Here is a 24,694-nt window from a genome sequence, read left to right on the forward strand (position 1 = left end):
TCTGTCCCCTCAACAGGCCAAAGATGAAAATCACACAATGCAAAAGCAGCTTTAACAAAACCCAACACCCATTCACAATCAAGATTTTCAGAAGAAAAATAAGAACAGAGGTGAACTTCGTCAACTTTAAAAACAACACCCACCAAAAAAATCGAAAGCTAACATGACACCCATGGTGAGAAGCTCGAGGCTTTCCCGCTAAGATCTGGGGCAAGGCAAGGATATGCCCTCTCATCCCTGCTCTTCAATACCATACTAGAAGCCCCGGCTAATGCAATAAGACAAGAAAAGGAAAGGGTACGGATTGGGAAGGAAGACGTAAAACTGCCTTTGTTCAAAGGTGATGTTACCATCTATGTAGAAAATTCAAAAGAATCAACGACAACCCTGGAACTAATACAGCAACTACAGAAAGGTTGCAGGATGAGGGTATGACTGTACGTCAGTACAGCGCAGACAGAAGTCAAGTGCAAACCCCCCAGAGTGACCAGCACATCACTGAAGGAGGAGAACGAGGCTGGAGGCCCGATGCCATGTGGTTCAGGACTGCCTCTCACGAAGACGCAGCTGTCAAGACACTGCAGTGCCACTGAGAGAGCACACGGGGAGAGTGTGGGACGGAGCAGAGTGGAGCGGCCGCTGGCCTCGGACGAATCAACAGAGACGGCTCAACAGAGAGAGGCAGCCCTGCAGCAGATGGGGTGGGGCAGCTGGATGTCTGCACACGGAGAAATGAATGTAGACGCAGACCTCATGCCCTCCACAAGAGGTAACCAGAAAGAAACCACGAACCTACAGGCAAAACGCACAGCCACAGAACTCCTATACGATACCGTGAGGGTAAATCTAGGTGAGCTGAGGCTTGGCTTTTAAACACGACACCGAAAGCACGACCCATGAAAGGAGAAATGGCTAGGCTGTTCTAAGAGCCTGGAGTCCCCTCTCCTGCGCCCCCATCTGCCTCCCACCTACAATTACGTGACCCACTCTGGGTCCCCGAGGCGATGGGGACGCTGACTCTGGCCCCACAACCCTGCCCGCAGGACGGCGCAGGGAGAGCAGCGAGCATGGCAAGGAAGTCCGGGAGGGGGCGTCAGGACCACGTCACAGCCAGCTGGGGTCTAAGTGACCTGGGGGGCGTGAGATGGGAAGTGGTGGGTGTGGTGAAGATCCGGTTGCAGACCCCGCCCCCTGCGATGCCCCAGCAGCGGCCCAGGGGGATGGTGGCTGCATGGCGGCCCTGCGTCCACAGGCAACCGAAACCTGGCAGAAAGACTGATGAAGCCTTGAGCACAGAAACGCACTCGAGCCGAGGATGCGGACGCGGACACCCTGGGTAGGAGGAGCAGAGAGAGAGGCCAGAGCGTCCAGGATCCAGGAGCGAGACCCGAGGAACCTCGGCGTCGAAAGGCCGGGCTGAGCGATGCTGAGTGAGGGGCAGAGGGGCAGGCGGCACCGGGACAGCCGGGGGACTCATCCGCTGGGCCCCACGCTGCTGCGGGGGGCAAGCAGGAGAAAGATGCCCTCAGCCGGCCCGCGGACGGGGCAGAGGCCGCCTCGCCCGCACCCTTCCGCCCCCACTTGCCGACCCGGGAGGGGAGCTGCCTCTGAAAGAGCCGGTGCTCCGAGGCCTTGCCGGTGCCTGCGGGGCTGAGGAAGAGAAACGCCACGTGGGCCACCTCTGTTCTCTGAGCGCCCGCAAGGACCCCCAGGAGGGAGGATGAGAGTGGCCGGCAGAGGGTGGAAAGCGGTGGGGAGGGGGCTCTGGGTGGGGGAGCTGCCCCCGCCCCCGGGGGCGGAGGCTCAGGGCAGGCACTGCACCAGCAGCCACGGGGCATGGAGCGGTGGCACTCACTGTGTATTCTGCATGCTTTTTTCCATACCATTTCATCCACTTCCTGAACTCTCGGTCCATGGTCTGCAAGGGAGCCGAACCAGACAGCCCGTCAGGAACCAGGCAGCCGGAATGGCACCCACGGCTCCCCAAGCCCCCTTCCTCCCCTTGCCCGCCCGCTCCGGGGTTCCCGGCAAAGGCTCCCGACCGCAGGGAACCCAAGTCAGCGGGTGTGCGAACCACAACTCTAAACACGTTCCTGTGGGGACGACACCGCTCAAACGTGTGCTCTCCCCAGACCCTGCCACCCCCAGGCAGACGCTGGCACAAGGGTGATGCCAGCTGACCTCACGGCGCTGGGGGAACTCCCCTCCCCTTGACCCCTGGCACAGGCCACGCCCTCACTCCACAGGCCACCACAAACCAAGGTTAGAAAGAAAAGTGACAGATGCAACCATGCCCGGGTCCCAGAAGCGCTCACCTCCGCGTACTTGGCCGGGATGTCAGCTTTCTCGACACCATAGTGATGTTTGCAGTTGGTAGCCGCGGCGACCTGCAGCACAACCTGGCCCACTCCTTCAGAGACAGAGAGAGAGAGAGAGAGAGAGAAGAGAGAGACAGCAGCAGGTGTCAGATGTGCACTGTGACAGAGGCCACACCCCAGCCACTAGGGCGATGGCCACAAGGTCACCAGGCAGAGGCCACGGTCTCTCAGCGAAGGTGCCCGAGAGCTCTCCGAGGTCACAGAATGTGTTCAAATGCCTCAGGCCATGGGCTGAGCCGCCACCAGGGGACAGCCATCTGGGTTCCACTTCATCATCCAAGGCCAACACTCCACGGCCCCCCAACCAGAACCTGTCCTTGGTCCACGGCCCCACGTGGCACTAACTGTCCAGACACAGACCCAGCTATGCGAGACCCAGGAACCCCTCGGGAAGGGTCCCGCCCACCCTGGACACACCACGGCTCCACTACACGGCCAGCTCGCATCCTCAGCCGAGTCTGAAATGGGCTCAGAGAGGGGCGGGAGAGCCCCGCACCACACACGCCAGCAGAACATAGGCGGAGTCTGCGGGCATTTAGCCTTCACGACAAAAGGAAGCTTTTTAAATGGTCTCTCCTTGAACTTAGATCAGTTGCACTTTAAATAAAGTGTCAGGAGCCCCTTGATTTCCCAATTTGAATAGAATGTACTCCAATGATGACAACAAACCTCTATTCAGAAACACGGGGTAAACAGGGGAGAGGACGTGCGGTCCCTCCCAGGGGACAGGGGGAAGGCGTGGAGAGCTTGGCCTGAGGAGGCTGGCGCTTCTCAGAAATCATAAGCCTTTTGACACTAGGGGAGTTTTACGGGCTTTTAGAGAAATGACTTTTGAAGTATGTGCATTCTTATTAAAATATGAATCATACACTTAAAAAGGACTTAAACTGACAATGACACCACGAAAGAAGCCATCTTCGTCCCCATCTGCAGGGCCCCTGCCCGGCTGAGATGGGACTTTCGGGTCGGTGAGCAGGTCACATGGGATGGCAGAGATGCCCCAGCGGTCTGTGCTGGGGGTTCCCGATGGAGCCGCCCAACGACATGCCAGACAGCGGCCCCGTCAACCCGTGACCTCACGGGTCCCACCAGGAACTAGTCAGCCCAATGCTTACTCAGGCAGCACGGCGTGCCACGTGTGCGTCTATACAGAAGGACGCCCCGTGAGCAAGGAGGGGGGCCGCTTGGGCTGGTGAGTGCGCGAAGGGGGGAGGGACCGCCAGCAAGGTGGGGGCTGGTCCACCTCGGTGGTCCCTGGGGCCACCTGTGGGCCAAGAGCCAGGAGCAGCCCCAGGCCCAGGAGGGAGCAGGAGGGAGTGCAGCCACGAGGCCAGGGAGCAGGGCTCTCCTCTCAGCAGGAGCAGGCACGGGGGCGGGAAGCAGAGCCGCAGCTCAGTGCTGGCGGCTGGGCAGAGCCCACAGACCTTCTCAGGCTGGCTTAGCAGGAGTGAAGGGGCAGGTTTCTGGGCACCGGAAAGGCGGGCTTGGTTTGCGGCCTGCCAGGTGGGGAGAGGGGTGTGCTGACTTGGGACTGCAGGGTCGGCCCCCCCCTCCGCCACTGCCTAGCACTTGCCCCGGACCCCTCCCAGCGGGCACATGGGCATGGCCCACACTCACCGCTACCCAGGTCCACAAACAGGTCGTCCTCGGTCATCTTGATCTCGTCGATCATCTGGGCGACCAGGTCGAAGGAGGTCTCCCCGTATACCTCCGGGGAGAAGGGCTCGTAGTTGTTGAGTTTCTCGGGGTCGGTCACCGAGTGGTTGTAGACCTGCTGCAGGATGTGACGCAGGAGCCCCGTGGACGGCCGCGTGTTCAGCTTCATGGGCTGTGTGGTGCCCTTCCACTGCGGCACAGGGGGTGCCAGTCGGTCCACCTGGGCCCCGCCCCGCCAGCCGTGCCACTGCCCCCAATGGTGACCCATGTGTGTGGGAGCCTGTGTGTGAGCCTGTGTGTGGATGTGTGTGGTATGAACCTGCATGCATGCATGTACCCGTGTGGGGGTACGCGTGCACACATGCACCCCTGGACCCAAGCAGTGTGAACTCCCCAACATAGCTCCCCTCTCCTAGCTGGTCTGTCCCAGCGCCCAGAACGCCCAAGGGGTGGGTGAAGGACGGAGAAGCCCCAGGAAGACTCCCCGTCACCCGCCTGCCTGCCGTGGCCTCCGGGGGCGCCCCAGGGCCCGGGACCCATTCGGAAGTAACGAGGCCGCTCAGTCCCAACCGTCTGCGTCACAGCGGCTGTGGTTCCCCACACCCTCCCCACTGCATGGTCCAACGCCCTGGGGTGCTGCAGGCTCTGCACTCCCAGGGCCTCAGGGGCCGGGTTGAAGCACCCAGGTGACTCGACAGGCAATGGGGTCCTGAAGCACAGAGTGGGCCCAGAGGAGGAGGCGGGCCTGAGGGGCGGGTGAAGACCACATACCAGCTGGTGGATGCTGTCGATGGCCCGGTTGTACTTGTCACAGAGCCTCTGCATGCTTTCGAAGCTGAAAGAGGCAGGGGATAGCTGCTGGCCGCTGCCGAGCTCGGAACAAACCACCGGGCCTCGTGGGAGGGGGCAGAGGTCCAGGGGCATCAAGGGGCCTCGAGACTAGTGCGGAGGGGTGGGCTCACGGGTCAAAGCCTCGGGCAGCAGTGCCCTGCAGGCCTTGGGTGAGGAAAGGGTTACGCACAGCCATCCGCAGAGAGAGGCAGGCGGGACCAAGGCTGCCTCACCCCCAACCCGTGGATGCAATGAAGTCCCACAGCCCCAGGGCTGGGCCGCCCCTTCCCTGTCCTAGCCAGGAGGGTGTGGGGCGGGTGGGGGAGGGGGGGAGCCTCCATGTTTACATGTTTACCCCTCAGCCTAACTTGAGTGGGCGGGGGGACAGCCAGGGCACCGAGGGCCACGCGCAGGCAGAAAGGGCTCCCGCTCTGCTGGTCGGGTGGACGGGGATGACGGCCGACACCCCGGCTCTGCAGAGAGTAGGGTCAGGACCTCTCCCCTCATGCTGACATCACTTCTGTTTACTACACCTGTTTAAGTTTCTGACACTGTCACAGGTATAAGCAGCCTGTGTTAGACACCTAACAAGGGAGCTGTCGGGAGTTTTTAAGAAGACTAGGTCCTCCCAAACACCAGGGGAATGAGTTTTCAATGGAACCCCCTAACCCAGGGGTGCCCCCGGAGCGGTATCTGGGGCCATCTGTGGTTGTCACCACTGGCACTGAGAGATGGGGTGGGGGCTGCCTGGGATGGCCCCGTGGAGGATGACCTGCCCGATGCCTGCACAGGGGAGGGGCTGTCGCTTGGGGGCTCGTCCAACGCCCCCTACAGGCAGGGCAGCAAGACGGCTGCTCCCCAGTGAGACACCAGGACCCAGGGGAACCCAAGGATGCACACGGGGGTGTAGGGAGCACCCCCCTCAGCCCCTCCCCACCTGCATCTTCGAGACCCCCTGGCCCTCGACCCTGGCTCTGGAAGGGCTCTGGGAATTTAAGTGCACCTTCCTTCTTTCCTAACAGAAGTCAAAGAATTCAACTGGGACCTGTAACCATATGGCAAGTTCAGCTTCCTAGAATGGCAGCTGCAGCTGAAAAGCCAGAGATCTCGAGCAGGCGCAGCTGAAGCCTGTGAAACTCACACACAGACACACAGAGAGGGATACGCGGCTCCAACACGCTGGGAACGGGCTGACACGCCGCAACAAGGCAGGAAACCCACATTCCGGGGAAGCTAACCACATGCACAGGCGCGAGGGGTCCAGCCCAGCACTGGGCTGTGGGGTCCCAGGGAGCACGGCCCAGCAGCCACCCGAGTGCAGTGTCTGTGAGTGACACGCCCATCCCTGGCCCCAGGCACCCACTCTTCGAAATGGAAGGGTGGACGCGATGGCCAGTCCATCTTCCTACACGGGCCTCAGGGAGAAAAGAACGCACTAGTTCACAACCTCACTTCCCTGTGTTCTGACTTCTACACCTCCTTCAAAGCCTCTGGCTACACCCTGGAAGAGACCTTTTCCTGGGAGGATGAGCAACACGGAAGCTCAGGGGAACCTGGGCACCCTGATCCCTGCCGGGTTCCACCCGACAGAGGAGCTCGGCCCTCTGTGCCAGCCCTGCTGTCACAGACCCTGAGGTCGCACGGATCTCTGGGGTGGGTGCCGTCAGACCGCCCCCTGCCCTCTCCCAGCCCCACGTCCTTCCAGTCTTTCCTCAACCAGCTGAACACGGAGGGAAGAACACCAAACCGCCACCTGCAAGCACCTCGCACCAAAAGCGCCTTTAAGCACTCCAGCTGCTCTAGGCCAGGCCCATGGCACTCAACCGTCATGAGATGTGAGCTGCACGGACCTCGAGACCATCATTCAAGGTCAGCGGCCACAGGCGCCCTCACCCCAGGGGCAGGAGGCGTCCTCATCAGGGGTCAGAACCCACGGATGCGCTGGCCACCCGAGCCCGTGCGGCCACCTGTGTCGACGCTGCGGGGATCTGGCTGCTCTGGATGAGGGGCCAGCACGGGTGGCCTCTTGTCACAACAGCAAGTGCTGATGACTGAACGGGGAGGAGGGGAGGCAAAGGGGTGGGACCAGGGGCTGACTGAGGCTGGGAAGGCCGGCCAGGACCACAAGTCCTCCAAACGTGGAAGTGAGCCCACGTGAGCAGGCCTGGCAGCAGGGCCTGTGCGGGGCCTGAGGGTGCCTCGGGGCCGCGTTCTCTGCCACGAGCAGCTACCTAAGCCCGAGCCTGAGTGCCACCTCGAGCCTGCCAAGGATGGAGACAGGCAGGAGCATTTCTCAAAGAAAAACAAAATAAATTCCAGGCAGGCATTCCAGACACGGCCTCGCCCTTCCCCACCCACAGGACTCTCCTTGGAGACCCAGGATGTGGCTGTAGGAAACTGCTAGACGTGGCCAAAGCCAAGTGAGACCTTGACCAGAGCTGGGCAGGGACCAAGGCTCCCCAGGCCAGGCCGCTGGCGCTGGCAGCTGCCTGCCGTGAAGAGTGACTCCTAACTTGGGGTAGTTTCACACACACACCAATCCCAGTTGCTGCAACGTGCAGTTTCCAATTATGTCCTCACTCTGACAGCCTCTGCCAATATTGGATAAACATTTCCTACCAAAATAACTCAATGCTGGCTCTGAAAGGAAACTCTAAAAGGAACTTTCCCATCAGCCTGCAGCATCGAGGAAGATCTAATTATAGGTTGTGTCCACACACGCTGAGCCCGCTGAGTCCCAAGTGGAGACGCAGCCCAGGCAGAACCCGGCTTACCTTTTGGTGTCGTAGTCAATTAAAACATAATTCTCCATAGCAAGCTTGAGATCTGGGATTTCTTCACAGACCCACCTGAAACACAAAGAAAACTAGTATTAGTGCTCTATTTTTTACTCTCAACACTGTTCTTAAACACTGTTTACTCTATAAATACAAAAACAAAACATCCTCCTTACCCAACTCAAAATGTGAAAGAGTGAAGGGAGGTGTTACTTCAAAACAAAGGCTGTGAAGTTTACAATGCCATCTTTACAATGATGCTGTCCTTATGAATTACACAACTATAACGTTGCTTCAAGTTCCAACAATATTGTCCAGTGGGAGCTAAATGGACTTAATGTGTTACAGGGTCTAGGAAACCAAATCAGCTCAAATCAGGGAGTCTGAAAAGCACCGTACCCACCAGAAATGAAAGGGAACTATTATTTGAAGAATGAACTAATCCCAAGACAAACAATGGGGCTTCTTCAACAAACACACTGAGGGAATTCCCTGGTGGGCCAGGCCAGTGCTTAGCACTCAGAGCTTTCTCTTCCAAGGGCCTGGGTTCAATGCCTGTGGGGAACTAAGATCCCAAGAAAACAAAAACAAAAAAACACTGCAAGGGAAAAAAAGAGATGGGAGGGGGAACCTGCAGACTGAAAGACAAAAATATATCCACCAATCCCAAGGTGTAACCCTGATTAGATCCTGATACAATCTTGAGAAAAGTTGTGAAAGAGGAGTCATCACTACAGAACTTACAGAGAATAAAAGGAAAATAAGTGATATTATGAAAAACGGCATGTCAATAAACTCAACAACCTGGGAGAAATGAACAAATTCCCTGAAAGACACAAATTACCAAAACTGACAGAAGAAGAAACAGAACATCTGAATAGCCCTATACCTATTACAGAACATGACTTCCTAATCAAATACCTCCCACAAAGAAACTCCAAGCCCAGGCAGCTTCGCTGGTGAATTCTATGAATCACTGGAGAAGTAACACTAACCCTTTTCAGCTTTATGAGGCCAACGTTACCCTGACAGCAAAACCAGAGAAAGACAAAGCCTTGTAAAGATAAAGTCATCACAAGGAAGGAAATCTACAGACCAGTATCCCTCACAAACACAGACACAAAAATCCTTTAGAAATATTAGTAAACTGAAGTCAGCAATGTATCTTATTCAAGTAGAGTTTATCCCAGGAATGAAAAGTTGTTTAACATGCTAAAACTAGTCACTGTAGGGACTTCCCGGGCGGTCCAGTGGTTAAGACTCTGCGCTTCCACTGCAGGGGGTTCGGGTTCGATCCCGGGTTGGGAAACTAAGATCCCACGTGTCATGTGGCACGGCCAAAATAAAAACAAAGACAAAAACAAACTAGTCACTGTAATTTACCTCATTAAGAGAATAAAAGAGAAAAAAAGTCATACGATCGCCTCAGCAGATGCAGAAAACGTACACGAAGAAATTCAATTCCTATTCACATAAAAACTTTCAGGAAACCAGAAATGGAAAGCGCCACCCTCCAGCTGATGAAGGGCATGGGGTCGTGGAGGAGCTGCTGTCTCTCAGCAACAAGCCCGCTGCTGCCTGGGGCTCTGCCAGGAGGGGCACAAGGAGACCACAGGCCTGGAGAGGAAGAAGAGCCGGCTCTCTTGTGCCTGCCCGGGCCCCTGTGTCATCCAGAGACTGGCTTACCCAGGAGCAGGTAGTTTTCTCCATCGTGCAGACCCCAGGCCCCTCCAAACACACACACTGGCCCTAGCCACTGGTGGCCAGTGCTCCCACGTCAGGGGTCTGGCTCCCCTCCCTGCGAGATCTGCCCAAGCTCACAGTCACCAGGGCAGCTGAGCAGTGCTGGCTTCCGTGTGTCATCTCCCCCAGCCCCCAGCTCCCTCAGACCCAAGGGCCCCTGGAGTCACTGCCCCCGTGGTCATCAGAGCCTCTGCACCTGGGCCTTCAGGGTGAGCGCCTTCACCACCGGCGAGCTCTTGTCCAGCACGCCTGCTTTCCCTTGGGAGGCCCCTAGCACAGAAGGCAAGGGCCCCCACAGCCAGCAACAAGCTGGCGGTGCGAACCTGCGCTCCCCAAGGATGGGATGGGCAGGGACCTTCAGCCTTCTACCACAGGTCCTGGACAGCACCACGAGGCAGGAAAAAGGAATGCACAGCATAAAGGCCAGGAAGGAAGACGCAAAACTGTCCCTACTCACACACACGACTCAATACAGAGACCATCGTAAGGAATTTACAGAGGACCTACCAGAACTCATGCGAATTCAGTAAGGTCACAGGACAAAGGTCAACTATATTTATAAATACCAGCAACAAAGAATTTTATAAAGAAACAATTTTTTTAAAAAAATAAGTTTATTTATTTATTTTTGGCTGTGTTGGGTCTTCATTGCTGCACGCAGGCTTTCTCCTAGTTGCAGTGAGTGGGGGCTACTCTTTGTTGCGGTGCACGGGCTTCTCATTGCGGTGGCTTCTCCTGTTGCAGAGCACGGGCTCTAGGCACATGGGCTTCAGTAGTTGTGGTGGGCGGGCTCCGTAGTTGTGGCTCGCACGCTCTAGAGCGCAGGCTCAGTAGTTGCGGCACACGGGCTTAGTTGCTCCGCGGCATGTGGGATCTTCCTGGACCAGGGCTCGAACCTGTGTCCCCTGCATTGCCAGGCAGATTCTTAACCACTACACCAGCAGGGAAGCCCAAGGGAACAATTTTATATGTTACTTAAAATAACATTAAAATGTGGACTTCCCTGGTGGCCCAGTGATTAATAATCCACCTGCCGGGCTTCCCTGGTGGTGCAGTGGTTGAGAGTCCGCCTGCCGATGCAGGGGACGTGCCCCGGTCGGGAAGATCCCACATGCCACGGAGCGGCTAGGCCCGTGAGCCATGGCCGCTGAGCCTGCGCGTCCGGAGCCTGTGCTCCGCGGTGGGAGAGGCCACAACAGTGAGAGGCCCACGTACCGCAAAAAAAAAAAAAAAAAAAAAAATCCACCTGCCAATGCAGGGGACACGGGTTCGAGCCCTGGTCTGGGAAGATCCCACATGCCACGGAGCAACTAAGCCCGTCTGCTGCAACTACTGAAGACCCACATGCTACGGAGCAACTAAGCCTGTGCACCACAACTACTGAAGCTCACGCGCCCTAGAGCCTGCGTTCCGCAACTACTGAGCCTGCACGACACAACTACTGAAGCCCACACACCTAGAGCCCCTGCTCCACAAAAAGAGAAGCCACCGCAAATGAGAAGCCCCCGTGCCGCAGTGAAGAGTAACCCCTGCTCGCCACAACTAGCGATAGCCTGAGTGCAGCAATGTAGACCCAAAGAAGCCAAAAATAAATAAATAAATAAATAAAACAAAACCAAAAAAAATTGAAATGTAAATACTTAGGGATTACCTTAATGAAAAATTTGCAAGACCTCTACATTGAAAACAACAAAACATCACTGAGAAAAATTAAAGACAACATAATAGTAAATATAAAAACAAACAAACAACGCTCATGGAATACTAGACTAAATATTGTTAAATCTTCTCCTCAAACTGAACTGCAAAATATTTCCTATAAAAAAGTCCAGTAGGCTTTCTTTTGAGTAACAGACAAGCTGATTCTCAAACTGACATAAAAAGGCAGAGAATCTAGAATAGCCAAAATAGTCTTCAAAAATAACAGCACTGTTGCAAGATTCACACTGCCTTAATTTGAGACTTAATGTAAAGCTACAGTAACCAAGAGTGTGGTATTGGCAGAGAGGTGAACGAACAGATCAATGGTACAGGACATGGAATCCACAGATAGACTAAATTTTAACAGCTGATTTTTGACAAAAGCACCAAGGCAATTTGATGGGGAAAGGAACATCTTTTCAACAAATGAGACTAGAACGATTGAATATTGAATGGATAAAAAATTTGACCCCCATAAACACAAACCATCATCAGACATAAACAAAGATTAATTCACAATCGATCTTAAACCTGGATGTAAAAGCTAAAACCACAAAGCTTCCTGAAGAAAACAGGAGAATAACTGCATGACTCTGCAGGCAAAGATTTCCTGGATATGACCCAGACGACCCACCACCAAAGAATAAATTGATAAGTTAAAAACTTCCACTCATCAAGATGCCATTAAAGCTGCAATCAGCCACACTATGCATAATACGTTATCTCACTAGGCACTCAGTCGGAATATGTTAAGAATTCCTATAACTCAGAAGGAAGACAAACCACCCATTCTCAAAAAACAGCACAGCGCTTCCCTGGTGGTGCAGTGGTTAGGAATCCGCCTGCCAATGTAGGGGACACAGGTTTGAGCCCTGGTCTGGGAAGATCCCACATGCCGCGGAGCAACTAAGCCCGTGTGCCACAACTACTCAGCCTGCGCTCTAGAGCCCACGAGCTACAACTACTGAAGCCCGCACGCCTAGAGCCCGTGCTCCACAACAAGAGGAGCCACTACAACGAGAAGTCTGCGCACCGCAACGAAGAGCAGCCCCCACTCGCTGCAACTAGAGAAAGCCTGTGCACAGCAACGAAGACCTAACACAGCCAAAAATAAAAATTAACTAATTAATTATAAATAAAAACAAAAACACAAAACAGCACAAACTCTTCTCCAGGGGAAAAACCAGAGCTCTCTGGAGCAGTGGCCGACTCTTGGGCTGGGAGACAGCAAATTCAAGATGACTGTGGAGCATCTGCCGGCTCCAGAAAGTGAGGATGTGCTCAGAGTGGGCGGGGCCAAGTCAAAGGGACTGGGCACAAACCCAAAGAGCCCCCCAGGCCAGCACAGGAACAGCCTGAGGAGCAAAACAAGTAATGCAGCAGCGGGGTATGACCCACAGAATGAAGTCAATGCCTGTGGAGGAACAGCCCTTCCTCACAGAAGAGTTCCAATTAATAAACGGGGGGAGAAAGACGGAAACAGAAAAGCACGTTTTGGGACTTCCCTGGCGGTCCAGTGGTTAAGACTGCACTTCCCCTGAAGGGGGCATGGGTTCAGACTACGATCCCGCATGCCGCGCAGCACGCCCCCCCCCACCAAAAAAGCATCTTTCAAATGCCCCAGTAACTAGTCCTTGCAGGTGAGACCCACCTCTGGATGCTAAAATCAGAAGCAAAAGTCCAAGAAGAAACAGGATATCTGCACAGCCTCCAAGTATTGGGTTGGCCAAAAGGTTCACCTGAATGAACCTTTTGGCCAACCCAATATTTCCCCCACAATTTTTATTAATTAAAAAGGGGAAAACAGTAACTTTACACTGGAGAAATCGGGAAGATACCACCTCAACCACGTGATCCAAATTAATGTCATCATGGCAAGACATGTGGATGTCACATGCCTCTTGCTGTACTCAGAGCTCTTATCAGGAACACTTTTTTGTCAAATGCTTTTTCTGCACCCATTCCATACTATTTGGAAGCAGACCACACGTGACGTTTTCATCCATAAATATTTCAGTATTTAACTGTAATAGTTACAGCTTCTTTTTTTTTTTAAACATAAGTGGATGCCACTGTCACACCTAGGGAAAATAACACCAGGAATAGGAGAGAATTCCTCAAACTCATAGTGGGCATCTGTGAAAAACCTATAGCTAACATCACCTCAGTGGTGGAAGACTAAATCTTTCCCACCAGGATCAGGGAAAAGGCAAGAACACCAGATTTCACCACTTCATTGCAAAACAGTCTTGAAGGTCCCAGGCAATTCAATAAGGTCCAGAAAAAGAAATGAAATCATGAAGCCTGTAAAGGAAGAAGTAACACTGCCCCCACTTACAGGTGATACAATTATTTGCACAGCAAGTCCCAGGAAATCTATAAAACTACCACTAGGATTGATGAATTAAGCACAAGGTCATGGTTAATACACAAAAATCAACAGTATTTTTACCCACTAGCAGAAGGCAAACAGAACATAAAATTTAACACACAATCCCACTTATGGTAGTGCCAAAAGCATGAATGAGCTAGGAATAAACCTAACAAAAGGTTGTCCAAGACCTCCACACTGCAATGCCAGAGTTGCCAAGAGAAATGTTGAAAGGCCTAAGTAAGTGCACAGGTATACCATGTTCATGGATTGGAAGACTCAACAGTGATGGCAAATCTCTCCAAGATGACCTACAGATTCAATTCCTAACTAAACTGTGCAAAAATCAACAAGCTGATTCTAATATTATTTACATGGAAATGCAAAGGAGATGGAATAACCAAAGCAACATTTCAAAAGAAGAACAAAGATAGAGGATTGACTCTGTCTGATTCCAAAGCTTACCATAAAGCTGTGGTAACCAAGGTTTTGTACTGCCCAAAGGAGACAGCCATGGATCAGCGGCACAGAACAGAGTCTAGAAATAAACCACCTGGTACACTGTCAACTGATCTTTCACAAGGGTGACAAGGAAATTCCACAGAGAAAGGACAGTTTCATCAACAAATGCTGCTGGAACTACTGGACGTCTGGCATGCAAAACAATAAACTTGAGCCCATACTTTGCACCACATGTAAAAATTTATTCAAAATGGATGAAAACATGTAAATGTAAAACCCAAACTATAAAACTTCCAGAAAACATACGAGAAAATCTTTGTGACCTTAAGTTAGGCAAACACGTCTTAGCATGCAAAAAACCCACAAACTATAAAGAAAAAAAAAAGGTGATAAACTTCACTTCTATCAAAATTTAAGATATCTGCTTTTTAAAAGACAATGTCATGAGCATGAAGAGACAAGCCACAGACCAGAAAAAAACATACCTGATAAAGGATAAATCACAATGATAAAGAATGCTCAAAATTCAATAATTAAAAAACAACCAGTTTTTAAAACCAGGCAAAAGATGATGAACGTCATCAATTATTAGGAAAACTCTCATTAAAACCGCAATGATAGCACCACGCGACTCCAACAGGACCAGCAAAAACAACCCAGTGAGCATCACTTGCCAACAACGGGAGCCACGGGAGTGGTCCTGCACCGCTGCCTGCAGCGCCAAGTGGGAAGGCCCCTTTGGAAAACACCTTGGCAGCCTGTCTTTAAGCACAACCCAGCAATCCCACTCCTGGGTATTTACGAAGAAGGAAGGGAGATGTGTCCACACAAAAACCTCTGCGGGATGCTTACAACAGCTTCATTTACAACTGCCGAAAATCAAGATCCACCCAAACATGTCTGTCATCTGGTAAACGAATGAGCAAACTGTGGTCCATCCTGCAATGATGCACTCCTCACGAATAAAAAGGAAAAACTATTGTTACATTTTTTAAAAATGTAAAATTCTAAAAAATGCAAAGTAATCCACAGCAGCAGAAAGCAGGTTGGGCTGCCCGGGACAGAAGGGAGGGAGAGGTGGCCGAGAGAGGGCACAAGGAAACACGGGGTGACTCCTCTGTACACTGGTACATGGGTACACCCACGCATCAACGTCGGCCACTGTACACTTTCCACACGTGCAGTCTCCTGCACTTCAACCACACCTCGACTGTGTCATAATAAACCCTAACATGGAAAAGAGGAAAGTGGATGGAGGTACAGGTGAAACAAAAGCAGCTGAGAGTCAGCGAGTGCTGGGCTGCGTGGCTCATCACACCCACTGCCTACCTCTGGGCATGTCGGAAATCCTCCAGGATAAAAAGTAAAATAAGAGGAAAAACACAATAGGTAACTACTGTCTTTGCCGGTGAACAGAATCCACCTTCGGGGACACGAGGGAAGGAGGTGAAGTCGCCTGTGAGATGAGGAGCAGGCCTGAGGCTGGCAGGCACCACCAACCCGGGAGAGGACCAGGCCTGGCTGGAGAGCTGCAAACCCAGTCCTGACGCCCCGCACTGCAGGGACACCCCCTCCCTGCAGAAAGGAAGCAGGTGGGGAGGCCGACCCGCCCCCCGAGCTCGCTCGGCTCTGGGGAGTGGGTGAGAACCCAGGCTGGCCGACTCAGTGCACCCCACCTAATCACACAGCCCTGCTTCCTAACCAGCAGTCTTCTTAAAAAACAAACCATTATTTTTATGATAGATTACACCATTAACAACAAAAAGAGCAGATCCCAAATTCTCAGCACCACCCCTGGACAGGCCCACCCTGAGAGACTCACACCCAGGAGTTCACGCAGTCTTCCAGACAATCCCGCAGGAGGCCTTGCTCAGCCCCAAGAGCAGAGAAAACAATCTCAGGGGGTCTGAGGCCACTCAGCCACCAGGGGCAGGACAGGGCCTCACATCACAGCCCAGACCCCCATCCTGCCTCCTTCTTGGGGCACTGCCAGCCCGTCCGCCCCAGGTTCCAGTGGTTATAATGGCGTGTGGCTACACAGCTAAGGATTTTAAGGAACAATGCAGCGAGATGCCAGGGCCATGGTCACACACGTGGAACATCTAAAGCCAAGAGCGGTCGCAGGATTCCGCACATGGGCCCCCGAGGGCACTCTGGAGGCCATCGCGGACCCTCAGGTCCCACGTGAGGAGACAGCCCACTAGAAACACAGCAGGCGGCCCTCCTCCCAGATCTCGCCCAGGTCAGCCTCCCAGGCACCCGGCCTCCTCTGCACAGCACGGGGCAAGCTCACAGAGGGAAGAGCAGCCCAAACCCAAAGGTGACACCAAACCCCACAGGAGAAGAGTAAAGCAAGATGAGGCGAGAGGGGAGGAGGTCCCTCGGGAAGCTGGCCACTCAGGATTTCCAGACTCTTCCACAGGAAGCCAGCTCACGAAGCACCAAGACCTGTCCTGGGTCACACTCAGAGAACTTGACCCCCTGACCCCACAGTCCCGCTTCCCAAGCCTCCTCGATGCTGATGATGCTGACGATGCTGATGATGCTGACGCAGATCAGCATGGAGGAATGGGGGAGCGCACAGCTGGGGGGCTGCTGGGAACTCAGGACTGGCCCACCCCGAGGCCCCGCCCCCGAGGCCCCGCCCCAGCAGGTGCTACACTCACCGGATGGTCTCGATGATTTCATGAGCAGCATCGTGGTGTTTGTCCTGAAAGACAATGGGACAGGGTTTAGAGCCATCCCTCCACCCTCCGGTGACGGTGGCGACCAGAGGAGGCGGGTGCTGCAGCCCCCAGGACTCCCCGCCTCATTTCCCGACCCGCGGGACCTACCAGAGAGCCCTACCCACAGCGCTGGGGCCATGTCCTGCCACGTGGGACACGCTGGCTTCGGGAACGCCTGTTCCTGCAGTGCCCTGCCGCCCAGCGGGCTGCGGGGAAGGGACCGGGACGGAGTCTAAGCCCCCGACCCTCCTTCCCCAGGACTTCCCCCGGGCGCTCCTGCAGCCTGGAAGCCACAGGCCTGGCTCTGAGTCCCTGAACCGCTGCAGGCCTCGGTTTCCATCTGTAAAATGGGGAAACACCAGTCGTGCAATCACCAGGAGAAGGCAAGCAGCGGTCCTCCCTCCCGGCCACAGCGGCGTTCTCCTGGCCCCACTGCGCCCGGCAGGCTGGCCTCGCCGCTATCCCCGAGGAGCACGTCAGGGGTCGCTCTGGCCTTTTGCCGGGGTCTTGGCGGCCAGCTAACCCAAGACCGCGCAGAAACCAAGTGAGGACGACGCATCGTGTGGACGGTCTGTAACTCTAGACTGCACCTCTGCCCCGCCAGTGAAGGTTTCTATCGCGGTGAGGAGGGGCCTCGAAGAGGATGCACAGCTAGAGGAGGGGCTGTGAAGAGCATGGCCGAAGCCGGAGGTGAGATGGTCAGGCCCAAAGCTGCCAGCCCTCTCCCGGGACAGCGACTGCCCCTCTCAGCCCAGGCCACCATTTCCACGCTTCCCAGTGGAGGACGGCAACGCGGGCAGAGCCCCTGCGGGCCAGGGCACGGACGCCCAGAAGGTCCCAGGGCAGGGCCCCCCATGGCGCAGCGTTCCTAACAGGTCAAACAACTCCAGAAACACCCTTTGGGTCCTAAGACTCATCTTTGCAACAGCAGCCCTACTGAGATGTAATTCACACAAAATGGGCCCCCGCTTTAAGTATACAGTTCAGTGGATTTTAATACATGCAGAGCTGTGCAACCATCACCTCTATCTAGTTCCAGAACATCCCATCACCCCATTAGCAGATGCGCCCCAATCCCCTCCCCAGCCCCTGACAACACTAATCCACTCTCTGTTTCGTTGGATTTGCCAGTTCTGGACGTTTGTAAACAGAATTACGATATGTGACCTTTTGCCCAGAGTCTTATTTTTTAAGGCAAAGGAAAAACACCAATCTTCTATCGTTCTTAATAACATCCTCCAACTTACCAAGGATGGAGCAGTAAATATCCACTGAACTCATATTACTTAGACAAGGCCGGGGGTGGGAGATGAAGCACATGTGGTCCAGGACAGGGCAGCGCTGCAGACTAGTGGTTCCCAAAACGGGGGAACCGACCCACAGCATCAGCACGACTGCTGACCCAGAAACCCTTGGGAAGAACCACTGACCGCCCCAAGGCCTCCTGGCAAACCTCAGAAAACAGTGAGGACAGTTGGGTTTGGAAAACAGTCTGGCAGCTCCTCAGAGGTTAAACAGTTAGCAAATGACCCAGCAATTCATCTCCTGGTGTCTGCCCAAGAGAAATGAGAACATTTGTCCACACAAAACCCTGAACACTGGGCTTCCCTGGTGGCTGGTGGCGCAGTGGTTAAGAATCCACCTGCCAATGCAGGGGACACAGATTCAAGCCCTGGTCCAGGAAGATCCTACATGCCGCGGAGCAACGAAGCCCGTGCGCCACAACTACTGAGCCTGCGTGCTGCAACTACTGAAGCCCACGTGCCTAGAGCCTGTGCTCCGCAACAAGAGAAGCCACCATAATGAGAAGCCCATGCACTGCAAGAAAGAGTAGACCCCACTCATCACAACTAGAGAAAGCCCCTGCGTAGCAACGAAGACCCAACACGGCCAAAACAACAACAACAACAACAAAAAAAACCCCTGAACATTAATGTTCAGAGGCGTGATTCACAACCGCCAAAAGGAGGAAACCACACAAATGTCCATCAACAGATGAACGAATAAACAAATGTGTCCCTCCACACACTGAAATATTATCCATCCATGAAAAAGAGAGAAGCCCCGCCACTCGCTACCACGTGGATGGATCCTGAGAACACGATGCGCAGTGAGAGAAGCCAGACAGAGAAGGACACAGAGGGTGTGATTCCATTGATGGGAAACGCCCAGAACAGGCAGATCCACAGGGACAGGGAGTGGATTCCTGGTTGTCAGGGGCTGGGGAGGGGGATGGGAGGGATGCTAATGGGGATGGGGTTTCCTCTTGGGGTGACGGAATGTTCTAAAATTGGTAGTAGTGACAACTGCACTCAATGAATACACGACAAAGCAGGGAACGGCATGCTTTCGGTGGATGAGGTGAAGAGTGTGGGAATTACACCTCAAAACAGCTAATCAACAACAACAACAACGACAACAGGGACTTCCCTGGCGGCCCAGTGGTTAGGACTCTGTGCTCTCACTGCCGAGGGCCCAGGTTTAATCCCTGGTTGGGGAACTAAGATCCCACATGCTGCACGGTGTGGTGAAAATAAACAAAAAACCACAACAAAATCTACAGGAGGAGGGCTTCCCTGGTGGCGCAGTGGTTGAGAATCTGCCTGCTAATGCAGGGGACGCGGGATGGAGCCCTGGTCTGGGAGGATCCCACATGCCGCGCAGCAACTAGGCCCGTGAGCCACAACTACTGAGCCTGCGCGTCCGGAGCCTGTGCTCTGCAACGAGAGAGGCCGCGATAGTGAGAGGCCCGCGCACCGCGATGAAGAGTGGCCCCCGCTCGCCGCAACTAGAGAAAGCCCTCGCACAGAAACGAAGACCCAGCACAGCCAAAAGTAAATAAATTTTTAAAAAAATCTACAGGAGGACACGCACGGTATCGTTAGAAGCACCCCCGCCTCAGTAGGAAGATACTGAGCATCTCAGACACTCACACGGCCAACAGACTCTGTTCCTGCTCCACAACATTCAGTGAGTCCACACAGACAGTCCTGGCAGCCCTGAATTCCCTGGGCTCCTGCACCCACTGAAAGCAGAGAAGACGCCAAGCTGTCCCGCAGGGTCTGCTCAGAGACAAACGCACACAGCACAGTGTACAAGGCGCTAAGATAGTCACAGGATGAGGAGGAGGGTCTAGAACTTTCCACCAACGCTCTCTCGAGTCACACTCCTCCTGAGGTGAGCCGGCCCCCGCGCACTGAGGAGCCTCAGCAGCCCTGCGGGGCCCACGTGCAGAGGAGCCATGGGAGGGGCCTCCTGGAAGCCAGGCATCCCGCCCGGTCTGGCCTTCGGATGGGGCAGCCCCAGCTGAAGCCCCTTCTGCAGCCTCCTAAGGGACCCTCAGCCAGAATGCCCTGGCCCGCCTGCTCTGAATCCCTGCCCTCAGAAACCACGGGAGGTCATGAGTGTGCGTCGTCATGAGCTGCTAAATTCATGTCTGCGTTTAGGCCGATACACTACCCTGCGAGCACGGCCCGTGAGAACAAGTCTTAGAGCCACAGGAGGACATGACAGTACCCAGGAGAGTCTCATTCCGGTCACCACTGTGGAGTTACAAAACAAGGTGCGCGCTCTGAAAGGACCCCGTGAGCACACGTGTGTGCCTGAGTGTGAGCCGCGTGGCAGCCCCGAGCCGGCTCGGACTGCGCTCCCTCCCTCGGCCCCCCCAGGAGGCTGGACGCACCCCAGAGACGCTCCTCCTGCAGGGGCAGCAGGGGCCCTCACGGCACGTGGGCCGCAGCCCTGGCTGAGCCACCGCGTCTCAGACTGAATCATGCAGACCTGGGAAGACAGGGGCCTGGAATGTGAATGTGGTCTCATCTGTGATGAGATGAACTCGAGCTTTCCCAAGCTTCCAAACCAGAACAAAAGGAAGGAAACAGTTTAGGACCTGCCTCCTACGATCTGAGGATGCTGCTCTAGGGACTGGCCAGCTTCCAACGACCGTCCTGAGTCGTATGATTTAAGATGCCCTGATCACCATCGATGATTCAGAAGCTCTCACGGCTTCTCGGCTGTGGCCTCTTCTTCTGCTTCACAGGCCTTCAGAACAGAGCGACGCCAGAAGCCGACCCAGAAAGGTCCGACTGAGAACAGCCCTGAGGATGCCCGCGCTTAGGAGCACCCACTCCTCCTCCCCCGGGGAGCTTGGAACGCCGGGGTTTGAGGCCAGCCCTGGTCTCGCTGCACGGGACACCCGGCCTCCCCGTCCCAGCTCCATCCCCGGGCCGGCGCTGCTTGCTTGCTGAGTCAGTGACTAACCCAGGCTCTTCTCACTGACAGCGGCCTTAGAGCCTCCGCAGGAAGCCGCGCAGAGGCTTAGTGGAATGCTGCTCGCCAGAGCCAGCGGCCTCACTCTGGGATCCTGGGAAAACAGCCCGCAATAAGCGCAACCGTTCCCGCCTGAAAAAGCACCCTCTGTGGAAGCCAGAGGCTATCATCAGTCCTGAGCCGCCACCAAGCCCGTCCCGTCTGCTCCCCTCCCCTCCCCTGCCCAGCTCAGGTGAGGGCGGGGGCCGCCCACGGGGCTGGGGAGTCTGGCTGTCCCACTCGGCAGGCCCCGTGCCTCCTCCTCGACCGTGAGGGCAGGTGTGGGAACAGGAACTCCACCCGGACGCCCACAGGTCTGGCTCTGCCCCTGCTTGTCCCCAGAGGCCCTGCGCCTGGCATGAGGAGCCTGGACAGGAGGCCTCCTGGGTGCTCGCTGCCAGGGCACGGCCCACCCCTGAGCACGCAGGCTGGTTCACGGTGACAGGGGCACGACACCTGGAGACGTCGTCCCTGGAGAACCTGGCGAGAGGCAGGGGGCAGAGACTGGGGAGGAGACAAGACGCGGACTCCGTCCTCCTCTTCCCACTCGTAGCAGGAAGACGCCAGGACCCAGGGGGCCTCCGAGGCAGGGGCATCACACCGGGACGAGGATCAGAATCCCTGGTCAGAGTGGAGTCCTGGGGCCCACCCTCAAAGTTTCAGCGTCAGCAGGTCTGGGCCCCAGGAACCCGCATTCCTAACCAGTTCCAGCTGGTGGGGACGCTGCTGGCCCAGCGGCCCCGCTCAGAGAACCCCCGGCCTGAAGCAAGCCGGGACCACACTCTGGATCACCGTCTGCTGGGGGCACGAGGGCCCGGGGGGTGCCGACGGGGAGCACCCTGGGCCTCCGCTCGCGGTCCCCACTCCCCAGCCGGCTGCAGCGGGCACGGCCTGCGGGCTGGGGGCCGCTGCCTTCTTCCCTGAGGCTCTGCACACCTCCGGAGCCCTACGGTGGGGGCCAAGGCAAGTGGGACAGAGCGGCCAGGATGTGATGCACGCACCATTCCCCAAAGTGGAGAAGCACAGCGGGAAGAGTCAAAGGCAGGGGAGATGGAACATGGCGGGAGATCTGCCGGCTGTCTGTCTGCCTCTCTCAGTGGCAGGGCTTTGAGAGCAGAAATCTGGCTGGAAGAGTGGAAAATCCACAGAAGGCTCTCAGTCTGGGAGGAAAGCCAGGAGGGTGATCAGAGGGCCCCGAGGCCCAGCGAAGGTGCTCAGCCTCACCTCTCAGGCTGCGGCCCCGCTGGGGAGCACCCACTCGCCAGGGAGAGGGAGCAGGGGGTGAAGGGGGAGGCGGAGGGCCAGCTCCTGCGGTAGGTAGGCCTGAGTATTCACGAAGCAAACAGGTTTTCACTTGAAAATGAGTGCATTTCACAAGGCGGGGGGTGGGGTGGCAGAGAGACTGGCTGTGGAGCATCACATGGGTCTCGTTCACAGTCAGCCCCGGATGTCCGCAGGCCCCCAGCAAGGGGGTGCTGCCTGGCCCCATGGACCGTACCTGAGGACAAGCTGCGCCAAGGATGCGAACCGCCTGGTAAAGCGATGCAAAGGAGAGAGCCAGGAAGGAGGCTCTCCTCCCACCGCCGACCCGGCCCTCTCCCTGCAGGGCCAGGCGACAAGCCAGGCTGGTCTCGGGACCCAGGCGCAACGCAAAACCCTGCCCGCGAGACCGGCACTGCAAGGAACAGTCAACATGGGAAAACAGGAAGGAGCTGCCGAGACCCCATGAAGCCAAAGTCCAGCTGGAGGAGGAAGAGAGAAGAGGGAGTGGACCCGTGGCTCCTAGGCCACGGACACGGTGCAGGAGACGGTGGGCCCGTGGCCTTGACCCGGGCGGATGAGACCTGCTGTGTATACAGGGGCCCCAACGACCAGGGTCCAGGGAAGGAGCCCTCATGAGGGAGGGGGGTCTAGAGCCTCACTGTGCCCACAGCGGCCCCTGGCCACCTGGACGAGGGGCAATGGTGCACGCTGGCCCACTCCAGTGGCGTGTGCTGTGAGCACGAGACGCATGCAGATTTCTAAGACAGAGCGCGCGCGCGCACACACACACACACAAAGTAAAATTGCCCTTTACTAATTTTTAAAACGACGCGTTGAGAACGTAGTATTTGGGCTATACTCGGTTATGTACAATGCTATGAAAACGTACCTCACCTCCTCCTTCTGACTAGTCACATGGCTCCCAGGAGGGCACGCACGTGGTTCGTGTGCCCCCTCACCTACCGCCGCACCTGCAAGAGCGTTTCCAGACCTGACCCTGAGCCTGAGCTCCACGCCTGGGGTCCGCAGCTCACGGAAGCCAGTCTGCACGGAGCCAGGACCTGCCGGGACGCCCTGCTGTCCGGGAAGCCGTCCTTCTGCAGGACGGGCATGGGTGTGTCCATAGGAGGAAGGGGCGCCACGGTGGCTCCAGGGGTGACAAGACCATTTCAGTTGCTTCAATCCAAACTAGCCCACCTGTAACAGCCTAGGCCGCCCAGCCACCCAAGGAACCCCTGCAAGTGCTGAGCACCTGACGCTGGGGGTCCGCGTGGAGGGGCCGTCGTGCAGGGACTCCGGTGGGACGGGGGAACGCGACGGCCAAAAGTTCACCACCAGAACTTTTCTTGCCCTCACCAAAGAAAATGCTTTACTGCCACAGAGCAGTCCGGCCTGAGGCCGAGGCCGTGATGGGAAGGGAGGGAAACCAGGGACGGAGGAGGCCCTTCCGAGGGCGCACAGCTGGAGAAGGACTCGCCCGGGGCTCCCCAAGCGACAAGCGGCAGCACGGCCTCCACCCCACGGCCTCAAAGGCCAAGGCGAGCCATGCCCCCAGCCTTCAACTGTCTCCCACTCCAGCAAGGGGTCCTGTGAGCACCGTATCAGTGCAACTGACATCGCCCCACCCCAGGACCAAGCCAAACGAACCCCTCTCCAGCGGCCTCAAGACCCCACGACCTGGTCCACACACACGGGAGCATCACTCAGCCCCGCAAAGGGGTGAAGCCCTGACACTCACAACAACGTGGACGGACCCTGAGGACACGACGCTCAGTGAGAGAAGCCAGACACAGAAGGACACACAGTGTGAGATTCCATTGATGGGGAACGTCCAGAACAGGCAGATGCACACACACAGAGAGCGGGTTCCTAGTGCCAGGGGCTGGGGCAGGGGACTGAGGGCCCTTCGCGCTGACGGAATGTTCTGGAATTAGAGGTGATGGTTGCACCGCTCTGTGAATATAGTAAAAGCCACTAAATTGTACACTTCATATGGGTGAGTTCTGTGGTGTGTGAATGCTATCTTGACAAAGTTGTTATTTAAAAAGACACAAAACCTACAAGACCCAGCGCGGCTCCTCTTCCCCTTGTCCCGCCCCTTCACCTGGTGTCTGTCCCAGACCAGGTGTGGGCCCAGCGTGTCCTGCGGCCCCAGCACCTGCTCCCCAGTGGGAGCATCACTCAGTCCACAGGGTGAGCACAGAGCAGACGCCAGGGAGCCACCTGCAGACCAGGGGAAACATGAGCCGCCACCACCTCGCGACGTGCAAATCCTTCCCGAGAGCTCCCTGCCCCAAGCCCCACGACTCCCGCCGTCCCCGTGGGCACCACCCCGTGGCGGCCCCCTGGAGCCCAGCACACAGCCTGCAAAACCCTTTCCCCACCTGGGAAAAGACGCATCAGGTTTTTAAGGGACAAGCATTCTCAGAGGTAACCTCTCTCACACAGCGGCTGCCTGTGCACCTGGTGTGAGTCTAA

The 24,694-nt window shown here is 55.8% G+C and overlaps 1 protein-coding gene across 10 annotated transcripts in view; it reads right to left on the reverse strand.

Annotated features, from left to right (window-relative positions):
* The window catches only part of DOT1L (DOT1 like histone lysine methyltransferase), a 57,402-nt gene that overhangs the window by 27,864 nt on the left and 4,844 nt on the right, over positions 1–24,694 (reverse strand). For 6 of the 10 annotated variants that reach the window (XM_067033182.1, XM_067033184.1, XM_059060306.2 and 3 more), the window contains exons 2-7: positions 16,586–16,629; positions 7,640–7,714; positions 4,806–4,869; positions 3,996–4,224; positions 2,316–2,410; positions 1,856–1,918 (exon numbers count right to left, since the gene is read on the reverse strand). In XM_067033182.1, coding sequence (XP_066889283.1) covers positions 1,856–1,918; positions 2,316–2,410; positions 3,996–4,224; positions 4,806–4,869; positions 7,640–7,714; positions 16,586–16,629 — 570 coding nt within the window. Of the gene's footprint in view, positions 1–1,304; positions 1,496–1,855; positions 1,919–2,315; positions 2,411–3,995; positions 4,225–4,805; positions 4,870–7,639; positions 7,715–16,585; positions 16,630–16,753; positions 16,852–24,694 lie in introns of those variants that run through there. The other 4 variants (XM_067033183.1, XM_067033185.1, XM_059060304.2 and 1 more) reach the window with 4 other exon arrangements.

The sequence above is a fragment of the Kogia breviceps genome, chromosome 4, assembly GCF_026419965.1.
Source record: "Kogia breviceps isolate mKogBre1 chromosome 4, mKogBre1 haplotype 1, whole genome shotgun sequence".
Lineage (NCBI taxonomy): Eukaryota > Metazoa > Chordata > Mammalia > Artiodactyla > Physeteridae > Kogia > Kogia breviceps.